General features: G+C 46.8%; 1 protein-coding gene across 1 annotated transcript in view; it reads right to left on the bottom strand.

The window, feature by feature from the left end:
* Positions 1-13,363, bottom strand: part of LOC116986664 (C4b-binding protein alpha chain-like) — a 37,301-nt gene extending 23,938 nt beyond the window's left edge. Inside the window, exons 1-3 of the mRNA XM_033042237.1 lie at positions 13,285-13,363; positions 2,480-2,668; positions 779-875 (exon numbers count right to left, since the gene is read on the bottom strand). Of these exons, the coding sequence (XP_032898128.1) occupies positions 779-875; positions 2,480-2,668; positions 13,285-13,348 (350 nt within the window). The 5' untranslated portion in view covers positions 13,349-13,363. The remainder of the gene's footprint in view (positions 1-778; positions 876-2,479; positions 2,669-13,284) is intronic.
* Positions 13,364-16,332: the final 2,969 nt, after the last annotated feature.

Genomic DNA, 16,332 nt, shown 5'->3' with positions numbered 1-16,332 from the left:
GTATTCAGCATTTAGCAACTATGATCTAGTATTTCAACATAAATCCCAGTTCCATATATTTTCAAATAGGTATTGGTTCTGTCCAACGAAGATCCAATACTGCATCAGTACTCTATTGGCAAAACATTGGCAAACATGCATAGGTGGCACAGTGGTAGAGCTGCTGCCTCACGGCGCCAGAGACCCGGGTTTGATCCTGACTATGGGTGATGTCTGTACAGAGTTTGTATGTTCTCCCTGTGACCGCTTGGGATTACTCCGGATGCTCCGGTTTCCTCCCACACTCCAAAGATGTACACGTTTGTAGGTTAATTGGCTTCTGTAAATTGTAAATGTTTCACCCAGAGAGTTGTGAAATATCCCCAAAATGCCAAAATGCTCCTGGTTTCCAGTTCTGTGGCACATCCCTGCATGTAGAAAGGACTGGAAGATTATTGCACATCTTTTGAGCCTCCAGCTTCATATCCCTCAGGACTTGATGTAATCAAGAGAGTTAGATTTAGCTCTTAGGGCTAACAGGATCAAGGGATATGGAGAGAAAGCAGGAACAGGGTACTGATTTTGATCAGCCATGATCATATTGAATGGCAGTGCTGGCTGGAACGGCCGAATGGCCTAATCCTGCACCTATTTTCTATGTTTCACCCGAGCCACCCATAATGATGTAAGACCATCTCTTCAACAAGTGCCTGATGATGGCACGGCACACTGATATAACGACTTAGACATTAAAATGAACAAAACCACTTTTCTATGAAACAAATACGTGAATACTCACCCACTATCACAAGTAAATGTAACGGTACTGCCAAACGTATTGCCGGTGCTCGTGTATCTCCCATTGAGAATTTCCCCAGGACTCCCACACGACTTTACTGTGTAAAATAAAAGGGTAGGAATGTTATCACTCCTCAAGGCTCCCCTGGTAGAGCCGGCGTCTCGCGGCGCAGAGACCTCGGTTCAATCCTGGCCTCGGGTGCTGTCTGCGTGGAGTTTGCACATTCTCTGAACTGCGTGGATTCCTTCCCGCATCCCAAGCACGCAGGTTTGTAGGTTAATCGGACCTCTGTAAAATGCCCCTGGCATGTGGAGTGTGGATATTGTTTTTAAAGGATAACACGGAACTAGTGTGAATGGTTGACCGATGGTCTCAATGGGCTGAAGGCTCAGTTTCCAAGCTGTATATTTCAATGAAAAAAAAAACGCTCCCAATATAATGAATTGAAAGAAAAGCAAAAAAAAAAAGTGGGGAAATTGTAACTAGTTTATTTTCAACGGCGAGCAAGCAAACTCACCAAAGACTTAAACATAGCAGGTATGAGTGGTGCCCTGTACATCTGTCATCAGTTGATATTGTAAATGCAGGCACTTGGCCCAGAATTAAGTGCGGAGGAACCTGAGCAGCAATTTTTGACTAATGATGAGCGTTTGTCAGCACTGGCTGTACTCAGCCTGTACTCGCTGGAGTTCAGAAGGATGAGGGGGACCGCGTTGAAACATCGATTAGTGAAAGGCCTGGATAGAGTGGATCTGGAGAGGATGTTTCCACTAGTGGGAGAGTCTAGGACCAGAGGTTACAGCCTCAGAATTAAAGGACGTTTCTGTAGGAAGGAGATGAGGAGAAAAATCAGTGTTGAATCTATGGAAGTTATTGACTATTTTTTAAGGCAGAGGTAGATAGATTCTTGAATGCCAGATGTTATGAGGGAAGGCAGGAGAATGGGGTGAGGAGGGAAAGATAGATCAGCCATGATTGAATGGCAGAGTTGACTTGATGGACCAAATGGCCTTTCTGCTCCTATCACTTATGAACATAACTAAAGTTAGATCAGCAGGTATTCACATTTCCATCAGGGTTGGAAACTCATTGGAGATCTGCACAGAGCAGTTCCTCACATCCTTATAACTAGAGCAGGATGTTTAGGCACTAAAAAAAAATGAAATAGGCAGGCAAAAAGGCAAAATAAAATTATTTAAAAAAGCACAAAAAATGCATTTATTGACAAAAAAGGTATAAAGCGTGTATTTCTACCACCAAAATATGATTACAAATGATAATAAAGGTATTCTACATTAAATGACCAAAGTTGCTTGGTTGCACATAATTACTAGCATTTTTATCAAATTATCTGGTGTTAAATTATGCTGTCAGACAGAATGTGCTTCCGTTGTGAGAAACCTCTTTCTACCTCAGCTGAGGCCACTGGTGCATACCAGAAACAAGCTACTGACTATATTCAACTAACTTCATTTCTGGATATAGACACAAAATGGTGGAGTAACTCAGCGAGACAGGCAGTATCTCTGGGGAGAAGGTATGGGTGACATTTTGGGCTGACTGTTCAGGGATGCTGCCTGTTTCTCCGAGTTACTCCAACATTATGTGTCGATCTTCAGTGTAAACCAGCATCTGCAGTTCCTTCCTACTCCTTGCTGGAGGTGATGGGGCTGTAAGGAGAGGGAAGTATCGCATACTTACTCTGACACCTGGCCTGAAATGGTCCCCATACGGTGCCATTACAAGTAATGGAAAAACTGCTTCCTGAGGCCATAACATAACCTGGCACACAGTGGTAACGCACCGTGATTCCACTATCAAACGTAGACGTTGAAATATATTTATCCTCTAGCATGCCATTTTCCAAGGCTGGAGGCTTGTTGCAGTCACCTTAACAAAAAGAAAATAAGTCCATTTAATCAGTCGTCACGGTACATTCATACCAGGAAGACTTAAAGTTGCTGACATGAGAGGTGACAGATCGTGTGTCCTGGAGCAATAGTGGGAGTCGAATTTGGGATTGGAGTCGACAAGCCTGCCCACCGTTGTACCCCAAAGAACGTGCTGGCTACTGATGCAGATGGGAATTCTAAGACAGACAACTAACTGTGGAAAGGTAAACAAAACTGACACTGACTACCTGAACCACAGTGGCCAAGAGGGAACAGACTCAACAAACACAAAATCCAATGACCAGATCGCCAGGCCAAGGTTCACATAAAAATAACAAATATTGCAACACAGGAGCAAGTTTCTCTTTTCACTCTTCAAGTTCAAGTTACATTTATTGTCACATGCACCAATTGGTGCAGTGAAATTTGAGTTACCATGCAGCCACACAAATAAAATAAGATGGGAAAAGGTTCCCCCCCTCCCCACCCCCCACATAAAAAGACTAAAAGACCACCAAAGACATACTTTTTGAGACTAAAAATAACAAAAAGGGTGAAAGGGCGGACAGCTGCTGGCGAGGCTGCCACACGCGATGGCACCACCATTCTTCAATGGGATATGAGCAGTCACTGGATCTTCCTTTCCTCATTGCTATATTATTAGCACGCAATATTCCCCATATCCTGAGATTGGACCCTTGTCCCCAAATAGTAATTACGGAATCAGGCAGAATAGAAATGCTGCATTTGGTCCACTTCACCCATGACATCCCTGGTGACCCTCCGCGATGACCATCTAAACATTAGTCCTGTATCCCTCTGTGCCTTTCCTAACCAAATGCCTTTTAAATGTTGAAATTGTGCCTACCTCCACCACCTCATCTGGCTGAAGAAGGGTCTCAACCCAAAACAGCACCTATTCCTTTTCTCCAGAGACGCTGCCTGACCCATTGAGTTACACGTGTCTGGTCTCATCTGACAGCCCATTTCACAAACTCCCGCATGGAAAATGTGCAGCTCAGATCTCAGAATTCTCCCCAATCACCATCACCATTCCAGAGCCGTGCTCCAGGAAAAACTATCTACCCTAGAGAAACATAGAAAATAGGCGCAGTAGGCCATTCGGCCCTTCGAGCCTGCACCGCCATTCAATATGATCATGGCTGATCATCTAACTCTGTACCCCCTCTATGGCAAGAATGTCCTTCCTCAGATTAGGAGACCAAAACTGTACTTAATACTCCAGATGTAGTCTCATCGAGACCCTGTCCAACAGCAGTAGAACCTCACTGCTCCTATACTCAAATCCTTTTGCTATGAATGCTAACATACCATTCACTTTCTTCACTGCCTGCTGCACCTGCATGCCTACTTTCAATGACTGGTGTACCATGACACCCAGGTCTCGTTGCATCTCCCCTTTTCCTAATCGGCCACCATTCAGATAATAGTCTACTTTCCTGTTTTTGTCACAAAAGTGGATAACCTCACCTTTATCCACATTATACTGCATCTGCCATGCATTTGCCCACTCACCCAGCCTATCCAAGTCACATTGCAGCCTCCTAGCATCCTCCTCACAGCTAACACTGTCCCCCAGCTTCTTGTCATCCGCAAACTTGGAGATGTTGCATTCAATTCCCTCGTCCAAATCATTAATATATATCGTAAATAGCTGGGGTCCCAGCACTAACCCTTGCTGTACCCCACTAGTCACTGCCTGTCATTCTGAAAAGGACCCGTTTACTCCTACTCTTTGCTTCCTGTTTGCCAGCCAGTTCTCTATCCACATCAATACTGAACCACCAATACCGTGTACTTTAAGTTTGTACACTAGAGCCAGGATGTTTAAGCGCTAAAAATCTCTGAAATAGGCAGGCAAATAGGCAAAATAAAATTACAAAAAAGGCACGAAAAAAGAATTTATTGCCTAAAAAGGCATGCATTTCCACCACTAAAATATGGTTAAAAATTATCATTATAAACGCATACTACATTATTGCCTGGTTGCACATAACTACAAGCATTTTTTTCTCTCAAATTATCTGGTGTTAAACTATGCCGGCTGTGAGACAGAATACGCTTCAGTTGTGAAAAACCTCTTTCTACCCCAGCTGGGGTCACTGGTGCATTCCTGAAACAAGCTATAAACTCTACAATCATGTTGATATCTTGTGCATTACAACTACCTTTGAGAAATGTAGCTGTTTTGCACTTCAAGATCTTTGTTAGCTAAAATCCCCCTCTCACATTTTGCTTGTATGTCTTTACCTACATCACCAGGAACTTTAAGTACAAAGTACAGCAAGTGAAGATGTAAACAACTGAGCAATAGTTGTGCTTTTTGACCTCCAATACTTCCAATTTCAAGAAATACTCCTTTGATGGGTGACCTGCCTCCAGTTTACCGATGACAACATTGGTAACAAATCTCCCCACAGCATTGGTTGTCTAATCTATTGAGATCCATATTTTGATGCATGCAACTTCATCTCTAATTTTCTGCACAACAATGTTGAAGTTGCTGTCAACATAATTTTTTTATAATGATGACTCGCTCGGTATAGGTTCCTTTGTGTATTTCCCTAAAAAACTCTGTCTGAGAGATTTGTTTTCCAATTTCCACAGTGAAATTCCAGCATCAATGAATGCTTTGCACAGATCACTCGAACTCAGATTTGTGATTGGAGCCAGCAGTAAATGTTGTGAGGAGACAAGTTTGCGTATTTCCTACCTTCAGTTTTTCTACCATCGACTTGTGTTGTTTAGCTGTCTGTACATGCTGGGAGATTAAATATTTCTTCTCATGATTCACTGCGTTCTCACATGCTTTGCAAAACTGCACACAGTTGTCTAGAGAATATATCACGCACGTACACTCTCACCAAATCGTTCAGTTTTTTATAAGGTGTTGACTTGACTTTAGGCATTTTGACGAGTTTTCAAGAAATCACAAGCTACAAGAGGAAAACCCCCGCTCCTTGGGCAATCGTCAGCTGACCAATGACCTGAACGAGTTCTAAATGCAGGTTCGATAAACAGAAACTTAACCCTGGTACCCCCACACCCCATCCCCAACTAACACTTCACACCTACTCACAGCTTGACTCCAAACTCGCTGTTTGAAAAGACTAAATCCTTCTCCACCTACTCCCCAATCACCATTTCACACCTACTTAAAGCAGTCTGCAAAGACTGGACCCTTTCCCATGCACCCCTCTCCAATCACCACAACACCCATTTACAGCCAGGTTTCACCTGGTGCTGTTAATTTTCTTGTAAGTTACTACATTAAAATGGCAAAAAAAGGGCTGATTTAGGCACTCAATTGTGAAAAGGGCATTATTTTCCTGAATTCATCAAAAAAGGCATGACAAGGCACATGGCATTTATGGCAAAATCCTGGCTCTACTAATCTCTTATGTGGGACCTTGGCGAAAGTCTTCTGAAAGCCCAGATATAACACATCCACTGGTCCTCCCTTATCCATTCTACTAGTTACATCCTCGAAAAATTCTATAAGATTCGTCAGACATGATTTACCTTTCATAAATCCATGCTGACTTTTTCCAATGATTTCACCACTTTCCAAATGTGCTGCTATAGATAGATAGAATCTTTATTTGCCACGCAACCAGGGTTGGTGGTATTTGGGTTTGGTACATGATGGTACACTGCTTTAGTCACATTAACACAAATAACACAGATCACTGTAATAAAGTGCATCCATACCACATTTCAAATCACAAATTTCACCAACAGTACATAGTGCAAAAGAACAGACAAAGTCCATAGACAAGACACTATATACATCAAAAGTCCTTAGTGTTATCTGTTATTGGAGGGAATTGAGTGTTCTTATTGCTGAGGGGAAGAAACTGTTTTTAAAACGGGTGGATTTTGTGGCAAGTGACCTGAGCGCCTCCCTGAAGGGAAAGACTGGAAAAGGTGGTTTGCTGGATGGGAGGGGTCCGAGATGATCTTTCTTTAGATCCGATGGTGATCTATCTTTAGGTCCGATGATGATCGATCCCATCTTTAACTCAGCTTGTACACCCTGGAATTTAGAAGATTTAGGGGGGATCTTATAGAAACTTACAAAATTCTTAAGGGGTTGGACAGTCTAGATGCAGGAAGATTATTCCCGATGTTGGGGAAGTCCAGAACTATGGGTCACAGTTTAAGGATAAGAGGGAAGTCTTTTAGGACCGAGATGAGAAAATCATTTTTTACACAGAGAGTGGTGAATCTGTGGAATTCTCTGCCACAGAAGGTAGTTGAGACCAGTTCATTGGCTATATTTAAGAGGGAGTTAGATGTGGCCCTTGTGGTTGAAGGGATCAGGGGGTATGGAGAGAAGGCAGGGATGGGATACAGAGTTGGATGATCAGCCATGATCATATCGAATGGCAGTGCAGGCTCGAAGGGCCGAATGGCCTACTTCCGCACCTATTTTCTATGTCTCTATGTTTAATAACTGACCCTAGCAGTTTCCCCACTATCGATGTTAGACCAACTGGTCTGCAATTCCCCGTTTTCTCTCTCCCTCCCTTTTTAAAAAGTGAGGTTGCATTAGCTGCCCTCCAATCCTCAGGAACTAATCCAGAATCTAAAGAGTTTTGAAAAATTATCACTAATGCATCCACTATTTTTGGGGCTACTTCCTTAAGTACTCTGGGATGCAGCCTATCTGGCCCTGGGGATTTATCGGCCTTTAATCCATTCAATTTATCCAACACCACTTCCCAGCTAACCTGGATTGCACTCAGTTCCTCCATCTCATTATACCCCCGGTCCCCTGCTATTTCCGGCAGATTATTTAAGTCTGCCTTAGTGATGACAGAACCAAAGTAGTTATTCAATTGGTCTGCCATGTCCTTGTTCCCCATGATCAATTTACCTGTTTCTGACTGCAAGGGACCTACATTTGTTTTAACTAATCTCTTTCTCTTCACATCTATAAAACCTTTTGCAGTCAGTTTTTATGCCTCTCGGAATTTTACACGCCTCTATAATGGTCAGTCTCTCAGCCTCCTATAGAAACATAGAAAATAGGCGAAGGAGGAGGCCATTCGGCCCTTCAAGCCAGCACTGCCATTCATTGTGATCATGGCTGATCGTCCCTAATCAATAACCCTAGCCTGCCTTCTCCCCCTATCCCTTGATTCCACCAGCTCCTAGAGCTCTATCTAACTCTCTCTTAAATCCATCCAGTGATTTGGCCTCCACTGCCCTCTGTGGCAGGGAATTCCACAAATTCACAACTCTCTGGGCGAAAAAGTTTTTTCTCACCTCAGTCTTAAATGGCCTCCCCTTTATTCTAAGACTTTGGCCCCTGGTTCTGGACTCGCCCAACATTGGGAACATTTCTCCTGCATCTAGCTTGTCCAGTCCTTTTATAATTTTATATGTTTCTATAAGATCCCCCCCTCATCCCCTCACCTATATTCCAATGTTAAAAAATGTCAAGCCTTCCAAATCTACCCTAAAGAAATACAGTCCTCCATTTCAGGCAACATGCCAATGTGTCTCTATTTCTACCACATTCCTCCTGTACTGTTAGACTGAACTTGTATACTGACTGTCTGACTGCTAAGTTCCTGCAGCACTTTGTATTTTACTCAAGATTACAGCACTTATAGATCCTTGTGATGGGGTCAGTGATGTGTCAGGGAGACCATGGCTTTGGGTATGTTAACAGGGTCATGGTCCAAGGACACATACAAGATGCCCAGGAGCTGCCTATCCTGGTGTAGGGTCTCGACCCAATACTTATCCCTTGGCTTTCACAATCGCTGCTTAACCACCAAGAACCTGAATGAAGCAGGTCTGAAGAAGGGTCTTGACCCAAAACGTCACCCATTCCTTTTCTCCAGAGATGGTACCCGACCTGCTGAGTTACTCCAGCACTCTGTGAAACATAACCTATCCATGCTCTCCGCTGCCTGACCTGCTGAGTTACTCCAGCATTTTGTGCCTGTCTTCACTGAGTGCGCCTCGCAGTTTGTATATAACATCAAAGCGACAACAATGTCAGACAAAAAAGGACACATAATACAGAGTGTTCAAGAAGGAACTGCAGATGCTGGAAAATCGAAGGTACACAAAAAAGCTGGAGAAACTCAGCGGGTGCAGCAGCATCTATGGAGCGAAGGAAATAGGTATTTCCGATGTTCAGTCTGAAGAAGGGTTTTCGGCCCGAAATGTTACCTATTTCCTTCGCTCCATAGATGCTGCTGCACCCGCTGAGTTTCTCCAGCTTTTTTGTACACATATTACAGAATTCAGCAACTTAAAAGCCGAAGACCAGGACAGTGTCATCACCGCGTTCAGTGAGAACTAAAAAGAACAAGGCAGAGGCACAACCCAAGGACACATCAGTGTAGCGAGGCAAGCCCAGAACAGAAAAACTGTCACAACAGGCACAGGAACTTTGCAACAGGGGAAACTGTTTAATCTGTGCTGCCAAAGCATGACATCACCATAGTGGGACAGATCTCAAACAATGAAGAGACAGAGCACAGGAACTGGCCCTTCAACCCACAACGCCTGTGCCAAACATGAGTCAAGATAAATCTCTCTTCCATCGGTAGGTGATCAATTTCCCTCCATTCTATGTGCTTATCTAAAAGCATCTTAAACATTCCTATTGTATCCGCTTCCACCACCACGCCCAGCAGCGTGTTCTGGAGACCCACGACTCTGCATGCAAAGCTCTCCTCCCTCATAATAAACTACAGCCAGCAGTATTTGACATTTATACCCTGGAGAGGTGATGGGAAAAACGGGAGCACAGGGAAAAGTTGAATCAGTTGCCATCTTATTGAGGGGGTCGGGGATAATGCCAGTAACTCACTCACTGCTGCTGCGGCGCTCCGGGCGTGAAGCCACCGCATTGTAGCGAGGGATAGAAGCAGCTCGAGTAGCTGCGAGCGGCCGCCAAGACTCGAAAACAGAACTGGCCGCCACTTCAGCGCCTTTTCACCTTTGGCAGTGCTTTCCGTCGGAACACCTCTCACCTGCCGCGCACCGACTTCGCTCATGCCAGCCGCTTCTCGCAAATCCTTAAATTCCCACAGCCGAGTAACCTCAATCGCGCTGTCGGAATTTAAGGATTTGCGGGAAGCGGCTGACACGAGTGAGGCCAGCAAGCGGCAGGAGCAAGGTTTTTAGACGGGGAGATGCCAGAGGCGAGCGGGGAGGCTGCAGAAAGAGCTGAGGTGGCGGCCGGTTCCAGGGAGCTACTTCTCTTCCCCCCCCCCCCCCCACCCAATTTGGTGGCTCTGTGCAAGGAGCGTCGCAAGTGGGTTACTCCAACTTTACCCCGGGCCAGACTCCCCAAAAGCTGTGAAAGGAACTCTCCCCCCACCCCCACCCTGGGAATTAAGGTATTTTGAAAAACATAGAGCACCAAGAAATGTACTAACCACCTTAACGGTACACAAACTCCATTTTTCTCTCTTTGTTTCCTAAGATACTCTTCAGATAATGGCAATCGATATTTGAAAAACCCGCCAAGAAACTAGCTCTGCGCATGCGCAGTACATCCAAGGCAGTTTCAGCTGCCTTCATCCCCGCTTGTCATTGACGGCTTGAAGCAGCGCCGACGGCACGTGGGCTGCACAGAATTTCACGTGTTGCAAGTGTTGTGGATGAAAGGCACGGAGAATTATGCCTACCTAAGAGATCGATCTCTAAGATAGGCATAATTCTCCCATGCCTTTACTATTTATATTTAGTAATTATCATTTTAGTCAGGGTAGGCAGCACCTACCTTGCCTACCCTGACGGCACGTGCCTGCCCGAAACATCACCCATTCCTTCTCTTCGGAGATGCTGCCTGTCCCGCTGAGTTACTCCAGCACTTTGTGTCTATCTTCGGTTTAAACCAGCATCTTAGGTCCCTTCTTAAACATAGAACTTAGGGCTAATAGAATGAGTTAGATATAACTCTTAGGGCTAACGGAGCGAGTTAGATATAGCTCTTTAGGTTAACGGAATCAAGGGATATGGGGAGAAAGCAGGAACAGGGTTCTGATTTTGTATGATCAGCCATAATCATGTTGAATGGCAGTGCTGGCTCAAAGGGCCGAATGGCCTACTCCTGCACCTATTTTCTATGTTCCTTCCCCGGCAGCTTCACTTCCACTTGCCCGTCCTCATCCGTCGGTTGTCGCCATCACCGACTGCCGCACAGAATCTCTCCATTATCGCCGCCGGTTTCTCTCTAGACGTCTCCGTGGCTCCAACCCACACCCCAGCCACAGGCTCCGGCCTCCAATTCTCAGCAGGTGCCACCCTGGTCACCCCACGGTCTGCCACTGCAGACTGTTGGGAAGCAGCAACGTCCCCTGTAGGTGCCTTCATTGGTGGAGAGGTCAGCATCTATGATGGACCGGACAGTGTCCACCACTCTCTGTCATCTCTGATGAAGTGTTTTGAAAAACTGGTCCGGGGTCATATCACATCACTCCTGCCCCGAAGCTTTGACCCCCACCAGTTTGCGTACAGAGCGAATAGATCTACAGAGGACGCTGTAGCCACAGCCCTCCATGCTGCACTGTCCCACCTGGAGCAGCGGGGGAGCTACGTGCGGATGCTCTTTGTGGACTACAGCTCTGCCTTTAATACCATCCTTCCCCACAAACTGGTGGACAAACTGGGGGACTTGGGACTTCCACACTCCACCTGCATGTGGATAAATAGCTTCCTGTCGGGTCGCAGCCAGAGAGTTAGAGTGGGCCATCACACATCCACGGCCCTCAGCCTCAGTACCGGCTCTCCACAGGGCTGCGTGCTGAGCCCCCTGCTCTACACCATCTACACACATGACTGCACCCCCGCCCACCACAGCAACACCATTGTCAAATTTGCGGATGACACTACGGTGGTGGGACTCATCTCCGGGGGGGACGAGTACGCCTACCGGGATGAGGTGGAGCAGCTGACAGTGTGGTGTGGAGAAAATAACCTGCTCCTCAACACCTTAAAGACCAAGGAGATAATAATAGACTTCAGGAAGAATAAAACGGACATGGTACCATTAATTATCAGAGGGGACTGTGTGGAGAGGGTGGCGGATTTCGGCTTCCTGGGAATCCATATTGAGGAGGACCTGACGTGGAGCGTGAACACCTCTGCGCTGCTGAAAAAGGTCCAGCAGAGACTGCACTTCCTGAGGGTGCTCAGGAAGAATAACATCACTCAGAGACTGCTGCTGTCCTTTTATCGCTGCTCCATTGAGAGCCTCCTAACATACTGTGTATGCGTATGGTACACCAGCTGCACAGCGGCTCAGAGGAAAGCGCTCCAGAGGGCCATTGACAACGCCCAGAGGATTGTCGGCTGCCCTCTCCTTACCTTGGAGGACTTACACAGTTCCCGCTGCATCAAAAAATCCCAGAGTATTATAAAGGACATTTCCCACCCCGGACACTCCCTGTTTGAACTGTTACCGTCAGGCAGACGGTACAGATCTACAAGGACAAGGACAAACAGACTTAAAAACAGTTTTTACCCCACTGCTATAAAGGCACTAAATGTAGCCGCCAAGGAACGCAGGGGCGATACATACTAAGAGACTGTGAAATCGACAGAAGGATGTAGGGCTGGGTGTTTATGCGTGCTATTTTTATGATATTTATTTTAGTTGTTTATCTTTTTTAAATATTTTACCTTGTATGTATCGTTAGCTTTTAGAAATGTTTGAATGGTGCACTGACTGGCTGACATTTTACAATTTCGTTGTACATGGTTCATGTTACAATGACAATAAAGAAACTATTCTATTCTATTCTATCTCCTTGTTCCTGGGCCAGTCAGTATACTATCTACAATTTATCGGCATTCAGTAGGTCTCCAATTTCTACAGATGCAACTTATCGAGATCCACCACAATTTAGTTTGGCAACAGCTCTGCCCAAGACTGTTAGAAATTGCAGAGTTGTGATCACACACACACAGTCTACACACAGACCAGCATCTCCCTGCCTACACTTCACTCTCACAAAAACAAAGATATTCTATATTAACAATATGTAGTCACAACATATTCTACACTGTCAGAGTCTCAGTGTAGGAACAAACCCTTCCCACCCATGTACCTGTCCAAGTGTATTTTAAATTATGTTCCAGTGCCTTGCCTCACCTACCTCGTCTGCCAGCTTGTTCCATACACCCATCATTTGTGGGAAAAGTCACCCCTCAGGTTCCTGTTAAATCCCCCCCTCCCCCTCGCATCTTAAAGCCACGTCCCCTGGTCCTTGTTCCCCTACTCTAGGCGAGACGCTCCGTGTATTCACGCTGTCTATTACTCGGTCTGTGTCCTTCTCTGCACTCCCTGGTGTGCCCATGCACGGTGGTTTACTGCACCTCAGCACAGCAGCGCCCACAACTAACACTCACCACACCCTCTCCCCTCATCCCAACGATGCGCGCCCCCGTGCCCCACCAGAGGCGCGCCCCCCGCAACAACAAGGCGCACTCCCGCGCCCCACCCGCAATCCAAGGCGCACTCCCGATAATCGCGCCCCTGATAACGGCCCTTTCCTCGCCCCCCCCCCTTACCCGCCGCTAGCCCCCAGCCCCCCCCTTACCCCCAGTGCCCCCCATTACCCGCCGCGCGCCCCCAACCCGCTGCCGCCATCGTCGCCATCAGCAACAGCATCGACGCCGCCATGTCCTCAGCCGGAAATGAGCTGCCGAGAGGAGCGCACCGCCAGTTATACTCCCCCCGAAAATGGGTGCAGCCTACGCGTGCGCACTGAGGATTGCTACGCCTGGACACCGCCATGTTTTATCCTGGCACGCTACAGGGTGGGCGGGGCCAGTGGGGTCAGCGCTCCAGCCTTCAAGCGTTAACAAGGAACTGCAGGGAGACATAAATGCTGGAGAAGCTCAGCGGGTGCCAGGCAACATTGATGGAGAGAAGGAATAGGCGACATAGGAAATAGGTGCAGGAGGACATTCGGCCCTTCGAGCCAGCACCGCCATTCATTGTGATCGTGGCTGATCGTCCCCAATCAATAACCCGTGCCTGCCTTCTCCCCATTATTGCCATAGAGGGAGTGCAGAGAAGGTTCACCAGACTGATTCCTGGGATGTCAGGACTGTCTTATGAAGAAAGACTGGATAGACTTGGTTTATACTCTCTAGAATTTCGGAGATTGAGAGGGGATCTTATAGAAACTTACAAAATTCTTAAGGGGTTGGACAGGCTAGATGCAGGAAGATTGCTCCCGATGTTGGGGAAGTCCAGGACAAGGGGTCACAGCTTAAGGATAAGGGGGAAATCCTTTAAAACCGAGATGAGAAGAACTTTTTTCACACAGAGAGTGGTGAATCTCTGGAACTCCCTGCCACAGAGGGTAGTCGAGGCCAGTTCATTGGCTATATTTAAGAGGGAGTTAGATGTGGCCCTTGTGGCTAAGGGGATCAGAGGGTATGGAGAGAAGGCAGGTACGGGATACTGAGTTGGATGATCAGCCATGATCATATTGAATGGCGGTGCAGGCTCGAAGGGCCGAATGGCCTACTCCTGCACCTAATTTCTATGTTTCTATGTTTCTATATCCCTTGACTCCACTAGCCCCTAGAGCTCTATCTAACTCTCTTAAATCCATCCAGTGACTTTGTGGCAGGGAATTCCACAAATTCACAACTCTCTGGGTGAAAACGTTTTTCTCACCTCAGTCTTAAATGACCTCCCCTTTATTCTAAGACTGTGACCCTGGTTCTGGACTCGCCCAACAATGGGAACATTTTTCCTGCATCTAGCTTGTCCAGTCTTTTTATACTTTTATATGTTTCTATAAGATCCGACCTCATCCTTCTAACCTCCAGTGAATACAAGCCTAGTCTTTTCAATCTTTCCTCATATGACAGTCCGGCCATCCCAGGGATCAATCTCGTGAACCTACGCTGCACTGCCTCAATCACAAGGATGTACGTCTTCAAATTAGGAGACCAAAACTGTACGCAATACTCTAGATGTGGTCTCACCAGAGCCCTTTACAACTGCAGAAGAACCTCTCTACTCCTATACTGAAATCCTCTTGTCATGAAGGCCAACATTCCATTAGCTTTCTTCACTGCCTGCTGTACCTGTAAGCCAACTTTCAGTGACCGGTGTACAAGGACGCCCAGGTCTTGCTGCACCTCCCCATACCTAACCCCATTGAGATAATAATCTGCCCCCTTGTTTTTGCCACCAAAGTGGATAACCTCACATTTATCTATATTATACTGCATCTGCCACGCATCTGCCCACTCACTCAACCTGTCCAGGTCACCCTGCAATCTCCTAACATCCTCTTCACAGTTCACACTGCCACCAAGCTTTGTGTTATCCGCAAACTTCAGATTCAGATTCAGATTCAATTTTAATTGTCATTGTCAGTGTACAGTACAGAGATAACGAAATGCATTTAGCATCTCCCTGGAAGAGCGACATAGCAAATGATTTAAATAAATAATAATAAGTGATAATAAGTGTCCGGGGGGGGGGGGGGGTGATTGGCAGTCACCGAGGTACGTTGTTGAGTAGAGTGACAGCCGCCGGGAAGAAGCTGTTCCTGGACCTGCTGGTTCGGCAACGGAGAGACCTGTAGCGCCTCCCGGATGGTAGGAGGGTAAACAGTCCATGGTTGGGGTGAGAGCAGTCCTTGGCGATGCTGAGCGCCCTCCGCAGATAACGCTTGCTTTGGACAGACTCAATGGAGGGGAGCGAGGAACCGGTGATGCGTTGGGCAATTTTCACCACCCTCTGCAATGCCTTCCGGTCGGAGACAGAGCAGTTGCCATACCATACTGTGATGCAGTTGGTAAGGATGCTCTCGATGGTGCAGCGGTAGAAGTTCACCAGGATCTGAGGAGACAGATGGACCTTCTTCAGTCTCCTCAGGAAGAAGAGACGCTGGTGAGCCTTCTTGATCAGAGTTGAGGTATTGTGGGTCCAAGAGAGGTCATCGGAGATGTTGACTCCCAGGAACCTGAAGCTAGAAACACGTTCCACCTCCGTCCCGTTAATGTGGATGGGGGTGTGCGTGCCGCCCCTGGACTTCCTGAAGTCTACAATGAGCTCCTTGGTCTTCTTGGAGTTAAGGGCCAGGTTGTTGTCAGCGCACCATGCTGCTAAGTGCTGGACCTCCTCCCTGTAGGCCGACTCATCGTTGTTGCTGATGAGGCCAATCACCGTTGTATCATCTGCATACTTGATGATGGTGTTAGTACCATGTACAGGTGTGCAGTCATAGGTGAAGAGGGAGTAGAGGAGGGGGCTCAGCACACAGCCCTGTGGAACGCCGGTGTTCAGGGTGAGGGTTGAAGAGGTGTGCTTGTCTAACCTAACAGACTGGGGTCTGTTGGTTAGAAAATCCAGTATCCAGTTGCAGAGGGAGGGGTCGATGCCCAGGTTACCGAGTTTGGTGATCAGTTTTGATGGTATAATGGTGTTGAATGCTGAGCTGTAATCGATGAACAGCATTCTTACGTAAGTGTCTCTGTTGTCGAGGTGGGAGAGGGCGGAGTGAAGTGCCGTTGAGATGGCATCCTCCGTACTCCTGTTCTTGCGGTAGGCAAACTGATAGGGATCCAGTGTGGGGGGTAGGCAGCTTTTGAGGTGTGCCAGGACCAGCCTCTCGAAGCACTTGGTGATGATGGGGG

This window comes from Amblyraja radiata, chromosome 24 (genome assembly GCF_010909765.2).
Source record: "Amblyraja radiata isolate CabotCenter1 chromosome 24, sAmbRad1.1.pri, whole genome shotgun sequence".
Lineage (NCBI taxonomy): Eukaryota > Metazoa > Chordata > Chondrichthyes > Rajiformes > Rajidae > Amblyraja > Amblyraja radiata.
This window is presented reverse-complemented; position numbering and strand designations above follow the sequence as displayed.